This window comes from Triplophysa rosa, linkage group LG17 (assembly GCF_024868665.1).
Source record: "Triplophysa rosa linkage group LG17, Trosa_1v2, whole genome shotgun sequence".
Taxonomy (NCBI): Eukaryota; Metazoa; Chordata; class Actinopteri; order Cypriniformes; family Nemacheilidae; genus Triplophysa; species Triplophysa rosa.
Window position 1 is genome coordinate 4940327 of NC_079906.1, and position 25427 is coordinate 4965753.

At 39.3% G+C, this 25427-nt stretch overlaps 1 protein-coding gene across 1 annotated transcript; it reads left to right on the forward strand.

Moving 5' to 3' along the window:
* Window positions 1–448: 448 nt before the first annotated feature.
* nr6a1a (nuclear receptor subfamily 6, group A, member 1a) lies at window positions 449–25427 on the forward strand. The gene is made up of 9 exons (XM_057355770.1): window positions 449–687; window positions 12049–12279; window positions 14957–15012; window positions 15885–16051; window positions 16233–16442; window positions 17129–17383; window positions 19899–20020; window positions 21387–21539; window positions 22080–25427. The coding sequence occupies exons 1-9, from the start codon at window positions 672–674 to the stop codon at window positions 22214–22216; spliced, it is 1347 nt and encodes a 448-aa protein (XP_057211753.1). The 5' UTR covers window positions 449–671; the 3' UTR covers window positions 22217–25427.

The following is a 25427-nucleotide window of genomic DNA, read 5'->3' on the forward strand; positions in this document are numbered from 1 at the left end:
ACTGATACATTGATATTGATGCTACTTTTTAAATAAAAAAATATTTTTGAGGGAAAACTGTTGTATGACATACTGTATACTTGTGCGTGTGCGGTACATGAATCTGGTGAATCTGTTTGGTATAATGGTCCTAATGCTGTTTCTTATGATTTTTGTTTACTAACATTGAATTAGGTATGCGGTTGTAGAAATGTAGAATACCGTTTCAACCATCATCCTTTTTCTCATTGTCACAAGCTTTGGTTAGCTGCAGTTACCTCTCTAACTTGACTCAAACAAAACAGCTCGATTTAATCTGCGTTCACTTTTGCTGACTTCGAAACAAGCCAACAAGAGAAAGGTAGAGCGAGTAAGAGAGTCGGAGGGAGTGGGCTGCATGGCATTGTTCAGCAGGCGGGGAAAACGGGGCTATCAATTCCACTCAGATAACCCCCGCATTGCCATTGGCCCTCCGGCCACACTGTGACCCCTGGGGCCTGAACTCGGTGGTCATGTGACCAGGCTGAAACTGACCAGCAGGGCTGAGCCTGAGAGGAGGATCAGTGAGAGTCAGAACAGAGGGCAGCAAGCTGTGAGAAAGGAGCTGGAGAAGAGACAGCCATGAGGCCTGGGATGTTCCTCAGAAGGATACGTGTATGAATGGATGACAGGGAGACCGGGCGAGACATGAGATGGATTCGTGGGAAGGTAAGAGAAGGACAAAGGGATGGACGGGATGCTTTAACTAGCTCGTCTGAGATCACGTTACTGTTGAGGTGTGTTTGTAAGCAAGGCTGTTTAAATGAGAGAGAATGTTAACCAGTTAAAAACGCCCCTTTAAAAGGGCTCATTGTGTAAGTCAATTGTGAAATTTGTCATATCCCTAAACTCATATTGCCTGAAGATCCTGCTTTAGTTTCTGTTTGTGCACTTTAACGGTATATCTGCTAATGGCTAACAGCTATAACAGTTCTTTACTGTAAAGAATATTTAGTTACTTTATCAGACAGGGAAATGTTGAGAATGTGTTGTGTAGCGTCATACATATTTTATTCAGCTTGAAAAAGATACAAAAATGTAGTATTTTCAATGCAATTTTTAAGCTTCATCCTTTTCATGGACTAATGGACTAGATTTTTGTGCTCGCAACTATACGGTAGATGGAGATCACTAATACGTTTTTATGTTTGTTTATTTGTTTATTCAATTAAGCCTTTTTGTAAATAACGTTCGGTTTGGGCAATTATTCGATTTGGAGAATCCAAGCACATACAATTGAATGTTTATTCTTTTGGTTATTTCCTGCACGTTCGGGCTAACCGTTGATGGTATGTAGTATATTTATCACACAGCCAACAGATTTCCACACTGTATGCTGTTTGGTTGTGTATCATACGCTGTACATCCCTAGTGTGACTGATCAAACCAATGTCATTTTTAAATTGTTTGTGTGTTTAGTGCGTTTATGGTTGTGGCACAGTGTGGTATGCGGGCTGCGGCCCATCTGGAAAAGGTTTTCAGTGTTGACCAGGCAGCTGTCTTCATGCGATGGCGGGCGGGGGTCAGCGAAGCTCTTCGCTCATCTGGTTCAACCCCCGATACACACACATACACACACAACCCCCACGGCCCCTGCGTGGGTTTATCACTGTAGCCCAAACTTCACCCCTCAGTGCTCTAGATTGTATCAGTTTGGCCCAGCAATCTCAGTTTGCTCTGTAATGATGATAGACCTTGAGAATAGCCGATCAATTTGATTTTACTCAGTGAAGAACCACGCTTTGATAAAAGCATAAACAGTGACTGTTTAAGATTGGTTGGCCTTGGACCTTGACACTTTAGCATCTCCTTAACAAAACTGGAATTTTACTAATCAATATCTTCCTCACAAAATGGCACCCAGCTCATTCAGTAGTCATTCACGCGCATTGTTTCTGTAACGAAAAGAATGAAATCGGCCGTCGATCAAACGCAGACGTGCTGGCTACTGAATAAATGTGGTATTAGCTTTCTGTCTGCGTTAGTTTTAAGATTATAGACGACCAATTACCTTCCTCAAAAGGTGGTGTGAAAATGCGCTCGCATAATGACAGAAGGTGCGAACGGTTCTTACTTATTTGTCAGATCTTTCAGTCTCGGCCTCATTTGCTTATTTTAGTCGCTGTCATAGATGTACTTTCATTCGCCTCTCGATAAGTTTGTGCCATTCTGGAAAACTTCAAATGCTCCGAGTAGTTTGAATAGTTTTGAACGCTCAAAGGACCATTTTAGAATAAACGAATGCTTGATTTCTCACATAATTGTGTGCTTGTATGGTATTGGTTTTGAACAGTTCAGCTAAAAAAATCTTAAAACTCTTTTTTTATAGTCCAATGTGCACATACATTTATATATAGAGATGTGAATAAAGACTACTGAATTTCTGCCAGGCCGAAAAGTCATTTTTATTACATCAGCCAATGAAATATTAGCTTAATTCCAGAACACAATGCCATTGGATGATAAAAATTTACAATAATTTCAAAATATTGTACATTTGTCAGCATTAACTTCTACACTGTAAAAAAATAATTACAGAATTTTACAGTTTTTTGATGAAATTTCATGTGTTTTTGAAAGGCAGTTAAATGTTAAATTACAGAAATAAACCGTTGTTTGCTGTAAATGATTTTGTAGTGGTCTCAGTTGGATGTAAAATAACAAAACATGTACATTTGTTAGCATTAACTTCTACACTGTGAAAATGTAATTTTACAGAACTTTACCGTTTTTTAACGAAATTTTCATGTGTTTTTGAAAGGCAGGTAAATGTTAAATTACAGATATAAACAGTTGTTTACTGTAAATAATTTTGTAGTGGTCTCAGTTGGGTGTAAAATAACAAGAAAAACATGTAGATTTGTCAGCATTAACGTCTACACTGTAAAAATGTAATTTTACAGAACTTTACCGTTTTTTAACGAAATTTTCATGTGTTTTTGAAAGGCAGATAAATGTTAAATTACAGAAATAAACAGAATATTTACTGTGTAAATAATTGTATAGTGGTCTCAGTTGGGTGTAAAATAACAAGAAAAACATGTAATTTTGCTTTACAAAATGTTTTACCTTACGATTTTTTTCTGGCGCTCTGCTGCTGTAATATTACTGTTTTTAAGGTTGTTTTTTTACAGTGATAATATACCACGTATACATTTATAAATGTATCATTGTCCACAAAAAGTTATGAAATTTGCTTTTGTGATTTGAGTTTATAATTTGCATGTTTACATCACAGTGGCTTTGTAAATGTATTTGAATGTAACTCGATTGAAAAACCCCACAGTATTATGTTGAAGAGAGAATATGTTCAAGGGTGGTATGTGAACGGTGTGTGTGTGTGTGTGTTGGGGGGAGGTCTGAAAGCACTGTACATAATAACTTTACCTCCTCCTAATCCTATTCGACTGCCGCCCATCTCTGTTCTTATTGTTTCCGATAGAGGAGGGCCATCGTCTCAAGTCTTCACTCATCCTCCTGTCTCTCTCTCCTCATACCTTCTGTCTGTTCTTCCTCTTTCCTTTCTCTCCGCTCTGCTTAGTTTTTCCACGCGTCTTTCCCTAAGCTTCATTCGTCACTCATTTATGCAGGAAGTCACCTCTGTGGCGGAGGAGGGTGGGCTGGGGGGTTGTGACGGTGTTTTTGTGTGTGTGTGTGTGTGTGTGTGTGTGTGTGTGTGTGTGTGTGTGTGTGTGTGTGTGTGTGTGTGTTTGTGCGTGTGCGTGTGCGCGTGCGCGTGCGCAAACACAAAGGGGGAGGGGACTCTAAGCTATGTGAAGATCAATAACAGCAGAGAAGGTCATTAGAAAAGGTTCAGCAATTCCGGAGCTAAATTTAGTCTCAACTAAAACAAGAAGTAGCCTTACTGCCAACCCATAAATTAGCCTTTATCCATAACTACACCGCGGAAACAAACATCCTTAATACTGTGCTGAGGTCAGCTTGGAGACTGAAGTTAAAACTTAAGATCATATGAAATTGATTTATCTATTTGTATTTATTTATTTATTTTTAATGGATATTTTATCCATATTCTCAAATAAGGAACATCCTGTAGCTGTTTTTCTAGTATGACATATTCCTCTTGCTCCTCTGCTTAAATGCAAAAAATAATTTTCAATAAAAAAATCACTTGAAATGAAAAAAGTACCCATAAGGCCTTGGTCTTCTGCTGAAGGTGCTGGAAAAAATGAGTCAACAGATCAAAGGGTCTGCATGTTTGTTTCTCCATTCATGTGGTAGAATAGAGTGAATGAATTCTGCATTTCTTGCAACCACTTGAGACTTGTGATGAATGATTCGCACAATCGAGGTTATGACTCTGTATTCATTTGTAATTCGTTATTTTGACATAAAGGAGAAACTTAGGATCTGGTGAGCTCAGAAAAACAGCTGCCCTGGTGATGAGAGATCAATAGGGCTTGGTGTCTTGTGTAATGTTTGCAAATATTTCGGCTTTTGATGCGCTTTATCTGCTGATGGCCTTTATTGATTTTGTTAAGCTAACTATAGACGCTACTGAGAGGCCAACAATGCAGAAGATGTTGAAACTCGCCGATGTGGATGAACGCATCAATATTCTGCTACAACTAAGATCGCCGCCCCTGCCGGTTCCAATTTTCATTTTTGCTTCATCAAGTTTTCAGATAATTGACCCACTTGGGGTTATGGGTTTTTCTTTCCGTGGCACGTCCAATAACATCTATGGTAATTACATTTTTTAATGCTCCAACCAACTGGTTGTGAAATGCTTTAAGTGGTTCTCAAACTTTTTCATTGTAAGGCCCCCTTTGTGTAGGGTGCATCGCTTTGCGGGCCCCCAAACAAAGACTTATTAACTTAAATGTAGAATTTTAATTAAACCAAAAACATATTCAGTTTTACAATGCTGGAACATCAGTTCTTTTGGTTGCTGGACTTATTTTTCTGATGTTTGATTGCATACAATTTATGATGAATTTAAATAATTCATAAAATGCCACAAAATCTGTGGCCCCCTGGAACCATCTTGGGTCCCCCCACCCCCGGGGGCCAGTGCCCCCAGTTTCGAGAACCACTGCTTTAAGATGCATTTACAACACAAAGCTTTTGTTAGCTGCAGGTCCAGGATTCATTTATTCTTAGCTAATGGAAAGGTTTACATTAAGAGTCTCAGTCTAATTAGCAAATGCTAATTCTTGGCCTCTTGTGATGGATATAAGATGAATACAGTTCCTTCTTTTATGGTTTGAGGAGAGCTGAGTTAGCCATGACTCTGAAAGTGTAAAGTGTGGAACTGAAAGCATTAACATAACACTGTCCGGGCTACAGAGGGTGGTCAGCACAGACGAGAGGGATCAGAATAAGATTTTGGAGACTTGAGCTCAATCAGGACTTCTGATTTAACCAGCATCTTCATGATCTGCTGAAAGTTTCATTTGTGCTTTTTGCAATTTTAAACTTTATCTCTATCTACCGAACGTAAATATGCTCTTGATTTACTGATAGATGACACATTTGATGGGTTAATCACATCTAAACAGTGACAGGCATGCATACAGGTTAAAAGCTAATGGATGTAGAGAAAGAAAAGATAAATCCAGTGGATTACAGGAATGCACTAAGAGCGGAAAGGAAACAGCAAAGCCCCCCCTGACCCGCTCAGCTGGGGCTGATTGTAATGGAAACGAAAGACAAAGACCTCAGTAGACCTCTGTGTTACTCTCCCCGAGCCCATCCTCCGCTCCCTACCCACCATCATCTGCTCGGCATCCCATCCTCCGCCGCTTAGCTACACACACCTGCCCGGGCACATGGCGTCTCTCCTATCGAACAGAATTTGTGTATGATTTATTGAGAATTTCTTGTTCAGTGTTGATGAAAGTACTCATTTGGAATAGTAATGTATTTGGGTTTTAATGTACTCTATTAGATCATCTTCATTGTAAGAAGCTGAATAAGCGAGCGCTTTGTGTGATGTTTGACATTTTGTTACTGTACTTCGAGTGTGCTTTCAGTTTAAATGGTCATAAAAAGCTAAGTATGGGGTTTTGGCGTCCGAGATGGAAACATTTGGTCAGCATGTTATCAGTGGCTTTACTGTTTAAGACCTCTGCATCTTCTGCCTGTGGTAAAGTCTGGAATGAAAGCAGGCCTGACCTCAGGGTAACAATGCAGGTTTTAATAGGTCCAGTGGGGGGTCTCGGCACTGTGTGTGGAAGGCGGGGGAATCTTGCCCCGAGACTCGAATCGAGGCTAGAACCAGATTTGTATTTCAGGACACAAGATGACTTTTGAGTTTAATACAGTAAAAGTTAATGTACTGTAAAGAGAATCTACTATTAAGAATAATACAAAATGTACCAACTCTCTGGCCACATTACATTAATGAGAATTTGGAGGGATAAATGTGCTTAGTGTCATAAAATGATGTTCTAATTCAGAATATAATACTGTAAGAAAAACTATCATTAATGATTAAAAGCTTTTTCGTTTGACCCGAAATGTGACCCGCTTTTGTAAGATTAACCCGAGACGATCGGCTGCAAATAAAATCACGTAAAGACACGTAAATGACTGTTCCACAAGTATGGGGGCAGATGGTCCCGGTAATTTTTCGGGAATGCTCACGTGAGCGACGGGGCGGAAGGGTGTGAAGTGACGCTGCGGGATCAAGTGTGTGAAGGTGTGAGAGAACTCCAGGTTTATAGGGTGGCCATGCACTTGAAAGAGAGGGCGACAAATTTAACTAATCAAGAAGGCCGGGGTGTGAATAAGGAAGCAAACTTTGCAAGCGCTGTTTTCTCATTTAAGGAAGTCAGTCATTTCACATACACTGGTCAATAATTTATGGTTTCGGATGCGCCCTGCATAACACAACATCTGCCAGGAATTCAAAGCAAATGGTTTGAAGAAACAAGGAGGGCGTTACAGTACTGTATGTGTTGGGCTTCTCTCCGTTTTAGTTCTGCACCCAATGTGAGAATATGTCACTTCAGTCTTAGCTGCTTTATTCGGAAGTGAATTTATTTTGCTTGAAGATTTTTAGAAAGCACCAAGAGACATGTGGTATACTGCATTTATCCTTCTATTAAAGGACAGTGTTTGGGATGATGTTGCATTTTTATATTACACGTGAGCAGTTTGTGATTTGGTAATGCTTCTGTTGTCATTATAGTAAATGGTAATCTGCATCTTTGAAAATCGACCCGTATACGGCTTATCTGAGCGACTCCTGCGGTACATTTGGTAAAGCTCCCGGTATTGTTAAAGTTCACCGCTGGTATTTCAATGCCAATGTGATTCATATGGTAATACAGCAAAGCTTTTAGAAGTCGTCTGTTCTCATTTAAAGGATCAGTGAGAGCCCGGCCGCATATTCCCTCCCAGCGTTTCTGACAAATGAAGAAGTCAAGAGACCTGCTGAGAAGATTTCAAGGGAAATACTATGATAGTTCATATTTATGTCACTATAAACAGATTGAAAGATAAAGTTTTTGACCAAAGACAGTGTAACCAATTACGTGAACATGTTTAACATAAGACCTTCAAAACTGCACTGCATAAACTTCATGGTCAAATAAAAGTAAATTGAAATTATTGCAATATTTATAATATTAAAGGAATAGTTCACCATTAAAATGACATTTCTGTCATTATTTACACGCCCTCTTGTCATTTTAAGCCTGTATGACTGACTTTCTTCTGCAGAACACAAAAGAAGATATTTTGAAGAATGTTGGTAACAGAAAACCATTGACTTGCATTGTTTTTTTGTCGTACAATAGAAGTCTATTGTACGGAGCCCGTCTGGTCACCTCTCGGAGAAAAAAAAACAAGACCCGCAAATCCGTGGCCACAGTTTTGTAATTCGTTCCCTCAGTTTACAAAACCGTGCTCTCGGATTAATAAACTGTACCCACGAGTTTACAATCCGTGCTCTCGGTTTTGTAAACCGTCCCCTCAGTTTTTGAAATCTGTACCCACGAATTCATAATCTGTGCCCACGCTTTCGCAATCCGTGCGCACGGTTTTGCAAACTGTAGCCTACTCGCGGAATTGAAGCCTCTGTCTGTCAACAGAACAAGCTCCTTCCTACAGGAACATTAACCAATATTGTATACTGTTTTATATATAAATTGTCCTAATGTATTTACACACGAGTGCGTGGCGCATATAAAGCATGCGTTCATTGCCGCGTTTCACTGGCATAACGTTGGTTTGACATTAAACTTTCGTGAATTTAGGGACCATCTCTAAAGTACACATTAAAATACCTTTTTCCAACTTCAATGGCATTTAAAGGGAATGACTTATACCCACAAGACTAACTGTACAGTGTTCATGTGTGTGTCAGATATAATGCACACCTTTTAGATTATTTATATTTATTATAATAAACTGTTAAATCAAATGCAAATATTCTTATGTGTTTCACTGCTGTATGGGCTCATACATAAATATACACATTTTAAAGCTCAATAGCATTTAAAGGGAATGACTTCCCTGACTAACTGTAAAGTGTTCATGTGTGTGTGAGATAGAATGCACACCTTTTAGATTATTGATATGTATTAAAATAAACCGTCAAATCACATGCAAACATTCCTATGTGTATAATGGTCTCATACACAAATATACCATTATTTAAAGCTCAATAGCAATACGTATAGGAATATGTACATATGATTTGATGGTTTATTTTAATACTCAATAATTTAAAAGTTGTGCATAATAGCTGACACACACATGAACACTGTACAGTTAGTTTTGTGGCTATAAATCATTCCCTTTAAATGCTTTTGAAGTTGGAAAAAGGTATTTTAATGTGTACTTTAGAGATGGTCCCTAAATTCACGAAAGTTTAATGTCAAACCAACTTTATGCCAGTGAAACGCGGCAATGAACGCATGCTTTATATGCGCCACCCGCTCGTGTGTAAACACATTAGGACAATTTATATATAAAACAGTATACAATATTGGTTAATGTTCCTGTAGGAAGGAGCTTGTTCTGTTGACAGACAGAGGGTAATTCCGCGAGTAGGCTACAGTTTGCAAAACCGTGCGCACGGATTGCGAAAGCGTGGGCACAGATTATGAATTCGTGGGTACAGATTTCAAAAACTGAGGGGACGGTTTACAAAACCGAGAGTTACTCAAATTTCCCCAGCTTGTTTATTCAATCAGTCGAGAAGTTTGTAAACAAACCTTGCCCTGCAAAAGTCACGTCAGAACATGAACCTTTCATCTCCCTTTGCAACTAAACATTGTAAAGGAATACGTGAATGAATGCCCTACACTTAACTCTCCTCTAACTGTATCTGTGCACTGTTGACCCCTTCTCAGTTGGAAAGCCCCGAGAAAACATTGAAGCATCAGCGCTTTAAAAGCTCCAGAGGCGAAAGAAAAGCCAGCATTTGCACTGTAATCATACTGTCCTATAGAGAAGTAAAAGGCATGTCAGATGGTATGAATGGCCTGTTCTTGACTCCGCTTCAATGACGGGCCCGTGGAACACCCTCTCATATTGAGAAAGAAAAGGCGCTGGGCCATGACCCAGTTTTTATGACTTGAACTCTGCGTTAATGGTCCAAAGGCCCGGCAGTTGACCTCACCACATTCTCTGTCAGCAGCAGTTTTCTTTTCCTTTCTTTCCTCATTCCCTCACAATACAGAAATGATATAGACTGTGTTTACACATTTTTGATCTATTTGTTTTTTATTTACATTTTCTCCATTAACTCGATCCCCTCTGCACATCATAAAAGATCTGAGATATTGGTTGGATTGAAAGTGGTTCAAGCAAACATTTTAATGAATCCATTGAAAAATCACATCAAAAGAATGAATATTTTGTTACGTACAGCTATTCTTTTACAACATCTATTAAACCGCATAGGTTCTAGGGATGCCAGATATACCAAAATGATCGTAATACTGCAAATGTGCGTATGGTAGTATACATATCACAGTTTGCAATAACTGAATCATTTTAATTCTTCAAAAAGTTACATATAGTGAAAGTTTTAGGTCGATGCAGATCATTGAAATCATTTCTTATGTTAAAATGACATTGATCGAATTGTTTCGTACTGTGAAATATGTGAAACATGTATTGGTTCCAAAAGTTATTTATTATAGTAAAATACATTAATTGTCATTTAAAATAAAAATGTCATACTGTATACAGCATTTTGCATTATTTATGAAGTGATCTAATATCACATTTTTATTCAACATTGTTCAATCCTAACGATAATTGAACGAAATTTTGCTGTTTCTGATTCATGCTCACAGTTAATGTCCGGGTAAAGAGAATTATGAGAATTGTTTCTAAACACATTATGGATGTTAGAAATGTATTGCTGAAACACATTACAAAGACTCAGAAGGATGTAGTACTGAATTGTGTTGTTAAACTGTTAAACAGTTTTTCACCAATTCTCTGTTCAGGATTTTTTGGGCGGGGCTAAAACGGGGGATCGATGACGCAACGGAGCATCCGAGCATGCATGCATTTGGCTGGGTGGTTAATAACACACTTTTCTGTTGTGTGACAAACTCAGAACACATATTTCAATGTCACTTTACTCGGACTTTAATGTGTCTCGCAATACTTTATAAAACAATTGCAATTAGATTCATTAAAAAATACTTGGAAAGTACTTCTGATCCTGATTCCTCTCCGTGACTGTTTAGGCTCGTTCACTTGTCTCTATGGGGTTTACTTAGCCTTCTAAAGCAACAGTATGTTGGCTTTATTGGTTCATTAAGCAGCCGATGGGGACGAGGCTGACCTCAGTGTTAGGTGATATCATAATTCTGACAGCGGGCGAGCGGGACAGAGGGAAGGTAGTGGAGGAAGGGAGAGAGGGTTAGTGTTTCCGTTGCTCTTGGTTTGAACCCTTTCTTGGTTAAGTCAGCCGTGACGCCACAGCAGCGGTGAGCAAGCACATTCCTCTCACGGACATACCATTCACCGTTACCATGGCACCCACCCATCTGGTCAAGGCTTGTTTTTGGGCTGGGGGAGGAAGTGTGTGTGTTATAGTGTTTGTTTGTCTTAGTCGTGGCAATTTGGTCAAGCTCTGTTTATAAACTACATAAAGGCATTTTGCAATGCATTAAACGTCCATAATGTATTTACATACATGCATGGAAACATAATGGACCTGATTCTAAACATTAGATATAAAAGTGGAATATTATTGCTTGTTTTTTCCTAACCACATGGAAAATTTGGTAACATTTAGGTAAGATCAGCACAATAAAAAAAGCAAAGTTATTAAATTGTGATTGAAGATTATGATAACAAGACTTTCTTTTTTAAATTGTGCAAAATCAGTACAGGAAAAAACAACTTATTTTGATTTTATAGTTTTGGTTCTCTGTAATGTACAGTGCTTAGTTACCACATTTATTTGACCACCTGTCATAATAAGGAGAAAACACAATTGTTTTAGGAACCTTTATTCCATTTTATTTATTTATTAGGCAAAAAACAACTAAACCGTCTTTCTTTGCACATAATAACCAATATTTTATATTTATTTATATTTTCTATGGCCTCCTTTGGCCTTGCATTCTTGCTGGCTTTGGGCCGGTTTTACGAAACTATTCCTAAGACAAAATCTAAGATTGTTCTGAAGATAAATAGCAGGAAGCTCATTCGAATGTCAAATATTTTCTTAAGAACATCATATAAAATAAAAGAATAAAATGGATAAAAAAAGAATAAAATTACATGTGCTTTGTAAATTAATCTTGAGAAAAAAAATACAAGAACTGTCTTAAGATTTTTGGGGGGGATACAAAACATTCCTAACTTTATTCTTAAATTAAGAAGAATTTTCTTCTTAAGACTGTTTTGTGAATCCACCCCATTGTTTTTAAGTACTTTTCCACAATCTTTGTTGTTATTGACTGTATTTAGGAGAAAAGAGAAAAGAGACAGCTGGATGTCCACAACAAAACATGCACATAGCCTAATACATATACACACATTACCACACTAATTCCTTTGTGTGTTTTTTTGGTTTGTTTGTGCCAGATGACCAGGCTGAGCAGCGCTCTTGTCTCATTTGTGGAGACCGCGCCACAGGACTGCACTATGGCATTATTTCCTGCGAGGGCTGCAAGGGCTTCTTCAAGCGCAGCATCTGCAACAAGCGCGTCTACCGCTGCAGTCGCGACAAGAACTGCGAGATGTCGCGCAAACAACGCAACCGCTGCCAGTACTGCAGGCTTCTCAAGTGCCTGCAGATGGGAATGAACCGCAAAGGTGAGATACTTGTAACCAGCATTTTAATTCTAGCATCTGGATGGACTCCTCTAACTCGCTTATCCATGGACAAGTGGTCAACTCAAGACGATTTCATCTAAACGGTTTAACCAGCAAAACTGCCCTGGGTACATTTTGCCTGTGAATAGAATGACTTGACACTCACCAAACTAGCCCTAACCAGCGTAAACCAGTTTGGACGTGGATCATGATAGATGAGATGATGTTATGTTAATACTTCAGTTTTGCGATGTACTTTAATGTTGGTGGTTTTGTCAAAGAAAAGCAGCTATATTACATGACGCACAGCCAAACTAAAGCATCACAACCTGTATAGATTTCTTAATAGTGCCTTTATTTCACGAATATCTTAAATACGTAGTAAGTAGGAGCTTTAAGGAATGGTTGCTTTTTGTTACGATGCTTTTTTTGTTAAGATGCTTTTTTACAACAATACATCACAATACTCATTCATTGCATTGTAGTGGGTTAAAAAGCACTTAAGAGTAATACAATATTAATGACAATGGGCTTTGAGCACAGCTGGTGGAAAATACTTGACAAGAATCACTTCTGCCCTCTAGTGGCCATTCAAGTCATGCACAAGTGCAAGTGTTTGAAGCAGAGCTTTGAATTGAGTTTCAGGAATATGGCTTTAACAAAAGACTACATAGAAGCACAAGTATTATGTATGGTGTCATCTTGCAATATTATTAGTTTATTATATTTACTAGGGCTGTCAAACGATTAATCGTGATTAATCGCATCCAGAATAAAAGTTTGTGTTTACATAATATATGCTGGTGTTCTGTGCATATTAATTTTGTATTTATAAACACATACACATAAATGCATATATTTAAGAAAAATATAAAATATAACTATTAATGAACTTTTATTTACCATTTCAATTATTGGTAAATATAAATTAATACATTTAAAATTTATAGACAAGTATGTGTATGTTTTGTCTTTATAAATACAAAATTAATATGCACAGTACACAGATATATATTATGTAAACACAAACCTTTATTCTGGATGCGATTAATCGTTTGACAGCCCTAATATTTACTAAGATTCTCATTAGATTGGATGTCAGTGGTTATGTTTAGCTCTCGTGCATTGGTTTCTCTGTTATATACCACCTACAAACCACTGTTTTTAAGCTACTATATATATTTATTTTAATTTAGGAAGTGATTGCAGAAGCATCATTTTTAAAGATGTGATCAATGTAACATTGAAATTTCCCCCCAAAATGCAAATTATGTCATCATCTATTCGCCCGCTTGTCATTTTAAACCTGTATGACTTGCTTTCTTAGGCAGAACACAAAAGGAGATATTTTGAAGAAACCCAACATCGGTGGCACCCATTGACTTTTATTGGTTTTGCGTCCATACAATAGAAGTCAATGGGTACCGCCATTGTTCAGTTACCAACATTCTTCAAAATATCTGCTTTTGTTATCTGTGAAAGAAAGCAAGAAAGTCATGCCGATTGAGTAAATGATGACAGAATTTTTCTTTTTGGGTGAACTATCCCTTTAAGTTTAAATTTGAGGTATACCATGTAGGGTTGATTTTGCAATACACAAATTATAATGTAAGTAACACCACAAATAACTCTATATTTTGATTAGATAAATCTTGTTTGACCCAATAAGAATGGACGGTCATAACCTCTAATGAATTACATAGTGGAATTATGGTTTCAAAAGCATCAGAACCATTTTTAAAACCTTGATTTGAAAAAAGAAAAAAACATGATTACATGGTTGCAGTGTTACCTACAATCAAAAAACATATCCTTTAATCAGCCAGAGATGGCTGTGACTCGCTGAGAAACAACAAAGTGATGTTCATATCACAATAGCTCTAAGACAATACAAGTCATGTGTTTAAAGTAATGTTCTGTTAAACAGGCAATATTATTATAGGTTAAGTTTGCAGATTTTTCCCAGAGCACAACCACACCATGTGTCGGAGCACTGCCCACGAGGCTATCAGCTCCTACATATTTGGCAGTTTTGTATGTCCATCTATAGTTGCCATCATCTGAAGTCTTTGTGAGTGTTGGCATCATCTGAAGTCTTCACAAGTGATGCTGTATCCAATCTGGAGCTGCCGTCATCTTAAAGTGTAAACACTGACAGATTGAAACAGGAAAGCAAAAGGAGAAAGATTAGCACTGCTGCTGTTCATAATATTATTTTAAGCAAAAGATGATCATTTTCACTTTTTACTATTTCATTTATGAAGAACAAGGTTACAAGATGTGTTATGGGAATGCTTAACTAAATCTGAAAAAGCTCTGGCTCCTTTAATGGACTCTGATATCCTGGATACTACCAATAGTCCAGAGCTTGTGACTTTACTTATCTTATTACATCTTCATTTGAAATGGACTGGGTTATTGAACCTTGGGGAAATAGCTATTATGTATTGTGTCATGTCATGCTGCTTACGTAAAAATATCATGTAAAGAATGTTAGAAAGTAAAAAAGTATTTTTCTTCTAAACTACAATGTTTAGGTAGTTAACATCCAAAGCTCCTTTATGTCAAATCTACAAACCTGTGTTTTAATATCTATTCCAATGTTGAAAAGTGATTTCTTCAAGGTAAAATTCTTTTTAAATTGACATACAGTTCACTGTTTGATTTTGTCTTTCAGCAATCAGAGAGGATGGCATGCCAGGAGGAAGAAATAAAAGCATCGGTCCCGTACAGGTACCCATAATTCCTCTCTCATTCACTTTACAAACCACCGCTCCTGTGTCAATAACTCCGTCCCTGCCCTACATTTCAATGAGAGTTTCTTGTCTTTTATTTTTCTTGTGACTGTTTTGTATTCAAGCCGACGTAGTGTGAGCGTCCGTGCCCTCTCCAGGCGTGAATGAAGCGAGATAGAGCTGATTAGTTTTGGTGCCAATGAAGACGAGTTGAATTGAGTTCCTGGATAAATAGCCGTACGTGTTGATAGAACGACCTGTGGCCTCAGCATAATTTAAAGATGTTAATTTCATTAGCAGAGTCGCTGTTTTCAAGGCCAGCGTGGCAGTATTAGAAGAATGTACTGTATTTCATTCTCATATCAGAGAATATTTCGCCTCGCGTTCCGTGAAATCCCCCAATGTTTAAAACGTGGCCTTTGATAAGGTTTGCGTGCAGCACGTACTTTGCGTTTTTTCTCTTTTTGCCATGCGATTATTAGCTTTTAAGCTTCATTTACTTCACAGATACACAATAATAGTACAGTGAAGCCTCCATATTTATTTATTATTCACTGTGTTTTTATTCGAAAGGAAAAAGCAGGCAGCTTTCTAACTCAATATTGGGCTCTCGTGTGCACCTGATCCCAGAGGCCGCGGTCGTATTGATTCGCACTAATTGCCTTTGGAAAACACAAAAGCTGGTCGCATCACACAATAAAACACTTTTAGGGCTGTTAAAGATGGCTTGAACTCATCAATTGCATTAAAAGGGGATTTGAAGTGCGTGGCCTTGACTCAAATGCTGGTTCGTCTCGTTTTGGCGGTCACTAGTCTTCAAAATGTAGATATTGCAAAAAAAAGAATCTCCACCTTTCATTCTCTCTATAGATTTCCGATGAAGAGATTGAAAGGATTATGTCGGGACAGGAGTTTAAGGATGAAGCCAACATGCCAGAACACACTTGGGGGAACAACGGAGACAGTGACCACAGTTCCCCTGGCAACGGCGTCTCCGATGGCAACCAGCCGTCGCCTGTATCCACACTTTCATCCAAGTGAGTCCTTTCTCATAGCAATGTAACCGGGAATAGTCACCTGGAATAATAGAATTTCAGGATGAAGTACATCAGTGATGGCTGCTTCCTTGACTAATTATTGTACACATTTTTTCCAATATATCTGTCATATATATCTGTTATGACGTCATGTTGAAATGTTCTCTCTCTCACTCAACAGCCGTTCTGTGGAGCTAAACGGCTACACCGCTGCTCTGAGAGAGCAGTACATTGGTAACGCTATGGCCCAGCACTATCAGTTCTTGCCTCATATGTTTGGATACCCTGCACAGCCGCGGAGTCTGTACCCACAGAGCCATACCCTCATCAGCCAGCTGGTGGCAGCAGAGGAACTGGCCCCGCTTGGCACCCCCATGCTCATCGAGGACGGGTAAAGAACACTTCATTGGGTCGAACAGACCCTCAGTCATTCAGAATCAATGATGGCCATTAGACGTTTGTTTTTTATAAACTGATATGAAGTCATCTTTCAAGGTCTTGTTGTGTTCTGCTTGTGAGCTTTTCATTGTCGGTGTGTAATGTTCTGAATAGATTGTGAAAGGTATTTCTAATGTCTTAAAGGGACAGTTCACCCAAAAACGAAAATTCTGTCATCATTTATTCACCCTTTTGTCATTTCAAACCTATATGACACTCTTTCTTTTGCAGAACACAAAAGAAGATATTTCCAAGAATGTTGTAAACTGGCCCCCATTGACTTGCATTGGTTTCGTGGTCATACAATAGAAGTGAACGGGGGCAAGTGCTGTTCGGCTACCAACATTTTTCAAAATCTTTTTTTTTGTGTTCTGCGTAAGAAAGAAAGTCATACAGGTTTGAAATGGCAAGAGGGTGAGTCGTTGATTTTTGGTCGAACTATCACTTTAAGGCCTAAAACAGGATGTAGGAACAAATGGGAAATGAATGTAGGGGAATGTATAATAATGTAGATATTTCATAACATCTGTAAGAATTATGGCTTCTGTAAGCTTTGTTTGGTGGGGCATTTCTATTTTGTCTAAAAAAAGAAAATTCTCGCTATACAAATGATCTCACTTAACGCTGTCTTTCACGTAGATATCGGGTCACTCAGGTGGAGCTCTTCGCCCTGTTGTGCCGACTGGCGGATGAACTTCTGTTCAGACAGATCTCTTGGATAAAAAAGCTTCCGTTCTTCTGCGAGCTGTCCATCGAGGACTACACGAGGCTCCTGAGCGCCACCTGGCAGGAGCTCATCCTGCTGGCCTGTCTGACCGTCTACAGCGCACAGGTTCTGGGAGACCTCACCAATGTGACCGACAAATACACACCGTCAGACGACGAGCTGCAGAGGTGAGCTACAACTGTGTGCTTTGTGGGTTGTGTTTTATTCGGTTAAATTGTGGTTCAAAAGTGGTTCGGACTAAGCCAGTCCTTTAGTTTGTCCTGCATTTTTATAGTGACACTACCACTCAGATAGCTGGACAGGTCACTGGAACTAGCTTTGGGAAAACCTGTTCATTTTAGCGTTTGAATGGATTGTTTCAGTGATTCGGTTCAAAAACGTTGACCAATATGTTTGCGTCATCAACGGCAGTCCTATAAGCCTCTATGAGGTGGTTTATGCATCATTTCATGACATAAAATACATTTTTTGTGTTTAATATAAAATATGTAATGGAAGAGCGTTTGGGCGATCTATTTGAAAAACAGATTCTTTTTATTAAGTTTGCAGTTCTGCATGGTGAATGCTGTTTATCCCTTTATTTTGTATTAGGTTATATAGGATACATGTTAACGTTACCTACCTGTTTTATGTGTAAGTTCTCCTTATCAGTTCTTATCACTAAATCACGTCAGGTTGAATAATAAACTCTGATTCGGTCACAAATTAAGCATCACTAATAATAATCCACATAATGTGTTGGTTCTGGAATCTAGAGTGCTTTGTAGTCCTCCAAGTGTCCAAAGATGCATGGGATGCCAGGACCCAAAAATATGTTTTTTCTGCTTTTTCATTATAAATACAGCTGCCGGAAAAAAATTGCTTACAGTTTTTCTAAATTTACTATTTATAGGTATGTCCAAAATGAAAATTATTGTTTCCATATGCATTTATTTGCAGAAAATGAAAACTGGAGAAACAGGTCATAATAACAGAAAAGATGCTCTGTATTTTTTCAGACCTCAAATGCTGCAAAGAAAACAAGTTCATATTCACTTTTAAGCAATAAAACAGTAATATTTGTACATGTATTTAGGAAAAGTTCAAACATTTATTTTTTATGTGATAACCTCGATTTCTATTCGTTTTCATGTGTCTTGTCATGCTGTCAGTCTTTCACATTGCTGTTGGATGACTTTAGGTCACTCTTGAGGTTTGATTTTGTTGAAATCCAACAGACACTGGACTAGAATGGCCACAATACATCTAGACATGCAGATTAAATAAAAAAATGAAATGGTCTCTTTTTTTCCCGCGGCTGTATATTTGCGAGTGCCGGAGCTTAAGAAGTGTGTGTGGTGTGTGTAAATGACCTCTGAACCGTCTCCTCTTGATCTCCTGGATAAATTTACTGCTACATGCTGGGTACAATCGCAGGGCATCAGGTCTAAAGTAGTGAAACATTCCCGTTTAGCAGACACGAACACACGAAAGGTCACCACCTTCCTTTAGGGAGGGAGATCAAAAAGACTGCTGTAATTAAAAGAGAGAGACAGATATATTAGAGAGGCTGTTTATTATGTGTACTTGCATTGAGTATGTGATTGTGCTCGACTTGATGCGGTGACTTTTTGAGGTAATTTAACTCCACGATACTTCTCATATTCTTTGCCTTATCTATACAACATTATCACAATTCATTTGATCTCCCACTGACCCATTTTCTTATCATCTTATTACTACGGCACATAAATTAGAAAGATTCTGTAACACAGTTCAAAGTAGGGAAGGAAGGAGGCGGGAACCGGCGAACATTCAAAAACTTTAATCAAAATAAACAAACAATAACACGGAATTGTGTGCCGGCCACACAAACATAAATAAAACTTAACACATGTACGGGCCCGGTCCTCTTTCCCGTAGTCCTGTCGCTCGTCCTCTTATGCTCCCGATCTCCTCCGTGAGAGATGCGGGACCGGTGAGCGCACAGCTGATTCCCACTATCACTCACGCCACCGGCCCCGCCTCGTTGCCTCACGGCTCTCGTCCCGCCTTCCTTGTTACATACCCCCATCGCCCCTCACAGGCCAGGGGATACCACCGAGACTGTGCTTACACCCATTAAAGCCACCTCACGGTCGACTGCCGGTTTTCTGCCAATTTATGCTACCCTGTCAAATTTTGTTACCTCCATACAAAACCGGACTAACCCCTCCCCCAACCCAACACTTACACCTAAGTTACCCCTCCCCCAACCCAATCACAACACGAGGGTAGCAATGGGTAGCGTAAATTGATAGAACACCGGCCACAAGAACATAAATACAAACTTAACACATGTCCGGGCCCGGTCCTCTCTCTTCCGTAGTCCTGTCGCTTGTCCTCTTATGCTCCCGATCTCCTCCGTGAGACATGCGGGACCGGTGTGCGCACAGCTGATTCCCACTATCACTCACGCCACCGGCCCCGCCTCGTTGCCTCACGGCTCTCGTCCCGCCTTCCTCGTTACAGATGCTATAAAGAATTTTTCAGGAATAAAATGTCCACTTCAGTGTGTATTTGTTGTTGAGCTGTGGTGTTCAAACGGGAAATATGGGTTCGAATCCACTCCAACACAACCACTCCCTTGCCGTTACTTAACTGTGAGGTCGTTCGTTTCTTTATGAAATCTATAGTTGACTGATGAATCGTGTGTTCGTGTAGTTTCAGTGAGGATGGGATGGAGGTGATGGAGAAGCTGATCTATCTGTTTCGTAAGTTCCATCAGCTGAAGGTCAGCAATGAGGAGTACGCCTGCATGAAGGCCATCAATTTCCTCAACCAAGGTAAAACAGCAGTCAGCCACTTCAGTCATTGTATTATTAACTTAACAACGCTCTTCCCAGCTCTGCTGGTTATTGATTTAGCTTTTATGTCCTCATGATCTTTAGATCTTTAGGCTTTATTCATTGCATTATTGAACACGATGTTCTCCGTTGATGAACTATAATATAAAAGTGCCATAATTTACCTATAATAGAACAATAAAATAATAAGAGAATTTTACGAAAAGAAAAGTATTTCACATTTCTTCATATATTTCTGTAAGGCATCTCACAGTAAATCAACTTCTGTAATAGCCACAGTATAGATTATATCAGGGGTTTGAAAACTGAGGTCCAGGGACCCCCAGGGGCCTCCAGAATGTTCCAAGGGGTTTGAAAGTTTTAAGAGACTAAAGTTGTACATTTCCATTTAAGATTATTACAGTTTAATTTTCTATATAAATAATATGTTGTCTTTATAATATCACACTTACTATTTGTCTAACAGTTTAAATGCTTCTTTACACAAAAAAAGTGGATATGTATTTTAGAAAAGGGGGTCCTTTGCAAAAGATTCATTATATGTGAAAAAAAATGTGTGTGGGGTCCTTGGCGTGAAAAAGTTTGAAAACCCCCGGATTATAGAGAATGTGAAGCTGACGTCACGCCCTATGTTGCATGTCGCAGTGGCGCCGCCATCTTGGGAGGATAATACTCCACTGCTATTATTGTTTTGATTTGTACCGTTACTTGTTTTGTTTGATATATGGAGAAATCGAAAGTGAGAGAACCATGGGCTTTTCTTGAACGACTCTGCGTAATGCTGTAGCGAGGAAGGCGGGACGAGAGCCGTGGGGCAGGAAGGCGGGGCCGGTGGCGTGAGTGATAATGAGTATCAGCTGTACGCGCACCGGTCCCGCATGCCTCACGGCTCTCGTCCCGCCTTCCTCGCTACAAATGCTATTGCAGTTTTTAACACAGCAAGACCGACCTACCATAGTTATAATTTCCTAATCAAGCAAGAAAAACAAAACACTGCATTGAATGCACTAGCAGCCATCCTCCCAAGATGGCGCAACATTCAACGCGGCGTGACGTCTATTAACAAGCTCTATATAACCACCCTTTACAGATTACAGACAATACAAACTAATGAAAAAATTTCAACAAATTTGCACTGATGCAGTATGACAGTGAGACAAAACAAAATATATAGCTTGCCAGACAATTTACTAAAAACACTGAAAGCAAAAATACTCTATTTAGTGAGGGGAATGCATATTGAATGAGACCGGCTATGGATGAATGCTACCGGCTATGGATGTCGGTCTACGCTACGACTGTGATTTTCTTTTTTTTTGTAACGTATTTCTTTCTCCTCTTCTAGATATCCGCGGCCTGACTAACGTGACTCAATTGGAGCAGCTGAACAAGCGTTACTGGTACGTTTGTCAGGACTACACCGAGTACAAGTACCCTCACCAGCCCAAACGCTTTCCTGAGATCATGATGTGCCTGCCGGAAATCCGCTGTATCGCAGGTTAGTGTTATTATTGTTGGTTATTACACGGCTCGTTGAAATGCTTGATTCTGATTGGCCAGTTGCGACATTTGCAGGTTCGTTATTCCCAGATAACAACCGCTCAAAACTAATAACACACTGCAACCCAGATGCAGCAAATCAATCTTTCAATAACATATATGACATTATATTTACAAGTGTTTAAACCAAATTGCCTATTCGTGACATTTGAACATCGTTTCTTGGCTTAAAACCGAAAGTAAATGGCTTTTCCTTGCGGAAGGTCTGCATTCGGTAAAAATGAGTTAATAAAATACTTCAAATTCACGTACAGTTTTTTTCTCATGTGGCAAGTAGCCGTGTAATAAGCAGGATAATGTACAAGCAGCCGGGTGTTATCGCGAAATAAGCCCCTTCTGTGTGATTTCCGACCCTCCGCTTATTTCTACAATAACAACCGGCTGCCTGTACATTATCCCTTACTTATTTACGTTGTCCTGATTTTAAAAGCGATAATTTAACGGTCAAGGTCTCACCCCCTCTCCCCTCATATTTCAGGAAAGTTGGTCAATATTCCTCTGGAGCAGCTCCCTCTGTTGTTCAAGGCGGTATTGCACTCCTTTAAGTCAAGTTTGAACAACTACAGGACAGGCTCCTCCCCCTGCGTGACAAAGGGTACCGCCCCTTCCAATTAACGCCCCTCAACACGCCCTCCCCACCTATTGCACGGGGGCGGGGTGTTATTCGGGGTGGGACTCCGGGTACCCCACTCCTCTCGTGAATGTGACAAGATACTATTTTATGCATTTGGTTTAGTGTAGTTTTGTTTTTATGCCTCTCTATTTATTACCAGACAGAGCTGAATGTATGTCGATCCACACTGTGCACATGCTTGTTTTTCAAATGAAAATGCACAAAAAGCGCAGTGGATTTCACACTTCAGTCCAACTGCGATATGTGACGGTGTCACCACTGATCAGATTAGATCTACTGCTAGGTTTTATTTTGGACCTTTGTTCACTTTTTGGGGATGCCGATAGGGACAGAACTTGTTTTATTGAAAAACTACCTCAGGAAGAAAGTGTTTCACGTACTGTTTTTAGTGTGCAATGCTCCATGCTGATCAGTTGTGCGTGTTGCACAGCAGTCGTGAAACATGTGGCCCTGTGGTTTTATCTTCCTTTATAATGCTGTGATAGAGAGCGTGATTGTTTACACAGAAGAGAGATGTACGGTTTCACAATCATAGGCTGGGGATGAAATGAGGATTTTACTTGACTACAGAATATGTCTGTTAATGTTTTATTGATTTTCTTTTTGACCAAAGTGTTATGCAAGTTTGGGTGGAAGTGAGTTTATATACAGTCTCAATTTCATTTAGGTAAATTAATTCCAGCGCTAAAATGACTTTCAGCTGCACGCTCCAGACGGTTTGCACTCAGTCTGACAATGAGGTGTGGTTTGTTTTATTAGAATTGACCATTTCACGGGTATTCGCCCTCATTACTAGTATTATCACAGTAATAAGGAAGCTATACCGATATTTATCTGTTGAAAGAGCAGTCATGTCCTTCAAAACATGCATGCTGGGTACGTTTTCCAAAGCGAATCCTCACCCGCCCTTTCACATGAAATCAAGATCGTAATTTATTCGTTAAAACTCGGTGTGTTGAATTTTTAGCAAGCAGCATAGGTCGGGTTTGCTGCTGGTTCCTTCCCTCACGTTTTAAACAGGGTAAAGTTACCGTTTTTATCGTTCGCTCACAGAAGACAAAGTGCTGACGTACTTGTAGCTTTAGTAGTGTGTAGTTTTCCGGACATCGTAGGTCCTTTTAGAAGCTTTTTTGTTTGTTTTGATTTTTAATCCAAACGGGGAGGGGGGGAGTGTTGTTTCAAATGGTACGTTATTTCGTTTGGTTTGAGGTTTACCGTAAACGCGAGAAAAGTAAGAGACATGAATGAGATGCTAATTTAGCTAGTCCAGCTACGACAAGCTATCCGACGTCTTGGAGATTTGGATACGTTTCGGTTCTTTTCTTTCGTTCTTACCAAGGCATCAGTGGATGTGCTCGCTGTAACTCTCATCATTTCAGACATTCCAGACATGTTTAGATATGCGTCGAGTATTGTTTACATATTTGCACCTGACAATGACTCAAGGGGTCCATACCAAAGATGTGTGGCCAGACAAGTGCAGCTAAAGCTGGGCGGAAACACTTGGCTCTGCCTTTTTCGTTTTGATTTTCTTGTCGAGTTTGTGCATTTTTAAATGAAATTTTCCCGCTCTGGCCGTGCGCTGCTTTGCGTGTCCTTAATCCTAAACGCTGCTCGACACGCAGTTCATGGTTTCATCCAGCCCGCAACGCGTTTGTTTGTATTCCGTTGTTGTTTCGCTTTACGTGTTGTTTACTCATAGATATCGTGAATGTTTTCTTTTCTCGTGGGGGTTTGTTTTGGAGGGCGAGCAAGCTAAATGTTGACTCTTCTAATAGACTAAACTCCCGATACGGCAGGTAAAACTCCAAAACACGCTGAACTAAAGCGCGATAGTACAGTAAGTGTTTTACACAACATTGCCTACGTAAGAACAGAGTTGTAGGTGTCTGGAACAACCTCAGATTTTCGCAAACGAAGCTGCTGAAACACCGGGTTTTATTCTTTTATTATATTAAACGTTATAATAAAAAAATACACTCCTCGAATCTCAGCTAACGGGCGTAATGGTTGTAAAGGATGCCGGCTAAAGAAGCAGATTTGCAGGAATATCGGCCTGGTTCTCTGTAAGGAATTGCAGGGATTTTCAGATCCATATCAATTTATTCCTAAAGACCTAATATCTGACCCTGTTTTGTGTTTTTCCATCATCGTTTGACTGTACATCCTCATTTGCTCCTTTTTATACATTTACATTGAAACTACCTCTTGTGTGCGTCATCATGTTGCGTGCTTTCATCAGGATAAAGTATTAATCGTTATTTATCGGTTTCATAGCACCAGTGACCCCGTTTCTTTGTGTGTGTCATATTCCATTTTATAACCTTCACAGATTGAGCTAAAAACATAGTTTCCACCTTTTCATGTCCGGTCGTTGGCTCGCAAAATAAAGATGCTTTCTCGTTCATTTATGTGGTAAACCGGGTGCGTGCGTTCGGTGACGTCAAACACACATCAAATGCTTGCGTTTCCTTCATTCTTCAATGAAGACCGTTTCTCAGTGCAATTATAACAGTGTGACATGAACAGTATTATATTCCTAGTTGTAAACACTGTATGTAAATTGTTTTCATATGAAGAATGTATTTTATTGTGTTTTCTCAACTGTTTACGTTTTTTGTCAATTCATCCTAATTGTTTTAATGCTTTGACACTTTTTAGCCAATCAGATTTCTTTCACTTGATTGTTACGGGTATACTGATTGGTTATTGAAAGACTATCAAAGTGCTGTCGGTTTTACCTTTGGACTCCATAGACAGGGAAACTTCTTACAATCTTTATACGGTTCTCTGTGGAATTATTCTTAATCAAATGGGTGTTTTGTAAGAAGATACACTGGTGAATGTTGGGGCTTGAGCAAACCATAAGAAGCCAGATGAGAGGTTTTGAAGCATGGGTGGTATCTCAGGGAATAGACACGCTCGTGGAAACCCATCAGCACGTATCATGGATAAACATGCTAAGCGGTCTGTAGGCCTTTAATTGACCTCGGAGTGAAAGAAAATGTTAGATGATGTTTTGCCTCGGTGTGTTTTCGGGAGCGTCGTTTGAGGTGTTTTTCCTAACCCGTGTCAAAAACCTCTTGCTCTGCTTCACTTTGACTACCTGTGAAGAATGTGACCCATATGTGTTATAAAAAGCATGTTTAGAATGTTTTAGGACTTGAAACCAAATAAATGTGAATCTTATGC